At 76.0% G+C, this 1,478-nt stretch overlaps 1 protein-coding gene across 1 annotated transcript in view; it reads left to right on the top strand.

Moving 5' to 3' along the window:
* Positions 1-223: 223 nt before the first annotated feature.
* The window catches only part of LOC109305642 (arf-GAP with GTPase, ANK repeat and PH domain-containing protein 3-like), a 71,838-nt gene continuing 70,583 nt past the window's right edge, over positions 224-1,478 (top strand). The window contains exon 1 of the mRNA XM_019528656.1: positions 224-1,141. Coding sequence (XP_019384201.1) covers positions 310-1,141 — 832 coding nt within the window. The 5' untranslated portion in view covers positions 224-309. The remainder of the gene's footprint in view (positions 1,142-1,478) is intronic.

Below are 1,478 nucleotides of genomic sequence, written 5' to 3'. Positions count from 1 at the left end.
GTGCAGCCTTGGCCGTGGCTCTGGTTCGCACCCTGCTCCTTTCACGCCACCGCCGCCGCGCTGTGGGCCTTGGCCTCCTGCCCACCCCCGGCAGGTCCCGGCGCCGGCCCGGGGGCCTTGGCTCCTGTTCCAGGGCGGGATCCAGCCCCGGAGTTTGCGCTGCGCTGGAGCCCGTCTGGGCTTGCAGGTCCCCTGGGAGAGGCGGCTCCGGGAGGAGGTGCAGCCGCCAGCCCCAGCGCCTGCGTCCCTGCCCCGTCCTGCCGGGCTGGGCTGGGTCGGGTCGCCGGGGCATGGGGCCGCGGCGCTGAGATGGCCGAGGGCTGGCGATGGAGCGGGGCCGGCCGAGGCCCCCGGCGGGCCGTGAGCGTCTGTGAGTCGCTGGACCTGCAGAGCGTCCCCGCCGTCCAGGCAGCCCTCCACGCCGCCCAGCAGCAGAGGAGGAGGCCCAAGAGCCTGTGCTCCATGGGCAATGGACTGGGCCCCAGCCCCCTGGCCCTGCCGGCCCCCGCCAGAGCCCGCGGCAGCCTGCTGGACTTCTTCCGGCTGCGCTCGCCGCGCCGGCGGCCCGAGGACAGGGACGGCGACGGGGATGAGGAGGACGCAGGCGCCGCACCGCTGCTGTCCCCGGGGCCGGACGGGGGGCCTTGCCTGCGCCCCGCCAGCATGGCCCTGCCGCCCCTAACGCCCCCGGCCGAGGGCACCGGCTTCCTGCGGGGCGGCTCGCTGTGGAGCAGCCGGCGCTGGAACCTCTTCGGGGGCGGCGGGGGCCAGAGCAGCCCGAGCCCCCGCCGCAGCTTCAGGTCCCTGCGCAAGAGCTTCAGCTTCCGGCTGCGCCGGGGTCACGGGCTGCGGCGCTCGGAGTCAGGCAGCTTGCTGCGGCCCCCGCGCCTCCGCACGCGCAGCGAGGGCGACGCCACCTCCCTGCACACCTGCCCCAGCAAGCGCGACCTGCTCTACCCCGAGCTGCCCCGGCCCGGTGGCTCGCGGCCCCCGGGGGCTGGCCAGTCCGGTGGCTTCTGGAGACTCCTCGCCAGCCGCTTTCGCAGGCGGGAGCGAGGCAGCGACGACGACGCTGGCCCCAGGGACCCACGGAGAGGGGCCGAGCCCTGCCTGCGTGGGAGCAGCGCGCTGCGAGCCCTGGGTAAGTGGGGCGGGGGAACGGCCACGGTGCCACCTCTGCCAGGGTGCTGGGGCTTTCTGGCTGTCCCCAGGAGGGGCCCGAGCGCCCCGCGCTGCCCTGCAGCTTTCCTGGTCTGGAGGAGGTGGCCAGGGGAGAGGGAGTCTGCAGGGCTGGTGCTGAATGAACAGCAGCAGGCTCCGGCCCGGGCCGTCTGCGGGGTGCCTTCCTGCTCCCTGGGGCGGCAGCCACAGCCCCACAACCCCCAGGCACGGCTGGGCCCGGGGCCCCATCCTGCTCTCCTGGGCAGGGCAGGGCAGGGCAGGGCAGGGCAGGGCAGGTCCCTGCACCTCGCCGAGGT

The sequence above is a fragment of the Crocodylus porosus genome, unplaced genomic scaffold, assembly GCF_001723895.1.
Source record: "Crocodylus porosus isolate Cpor-Errol unplaced genomic scaffold, CroPor_comp1, whole genome shotgun sequence".
Classification (NCBI taxonomy): Eukaryota; Metazoa; Chordata; order Crocodylia; family Crocodylidae; genus Crocodylus; species Crocodylus porosus.
The sequence above is the reverse complement of the archived record's forward strand: the minus strand, read 5'-3'. Positions and strand labels throughout refer to the sequence as shown.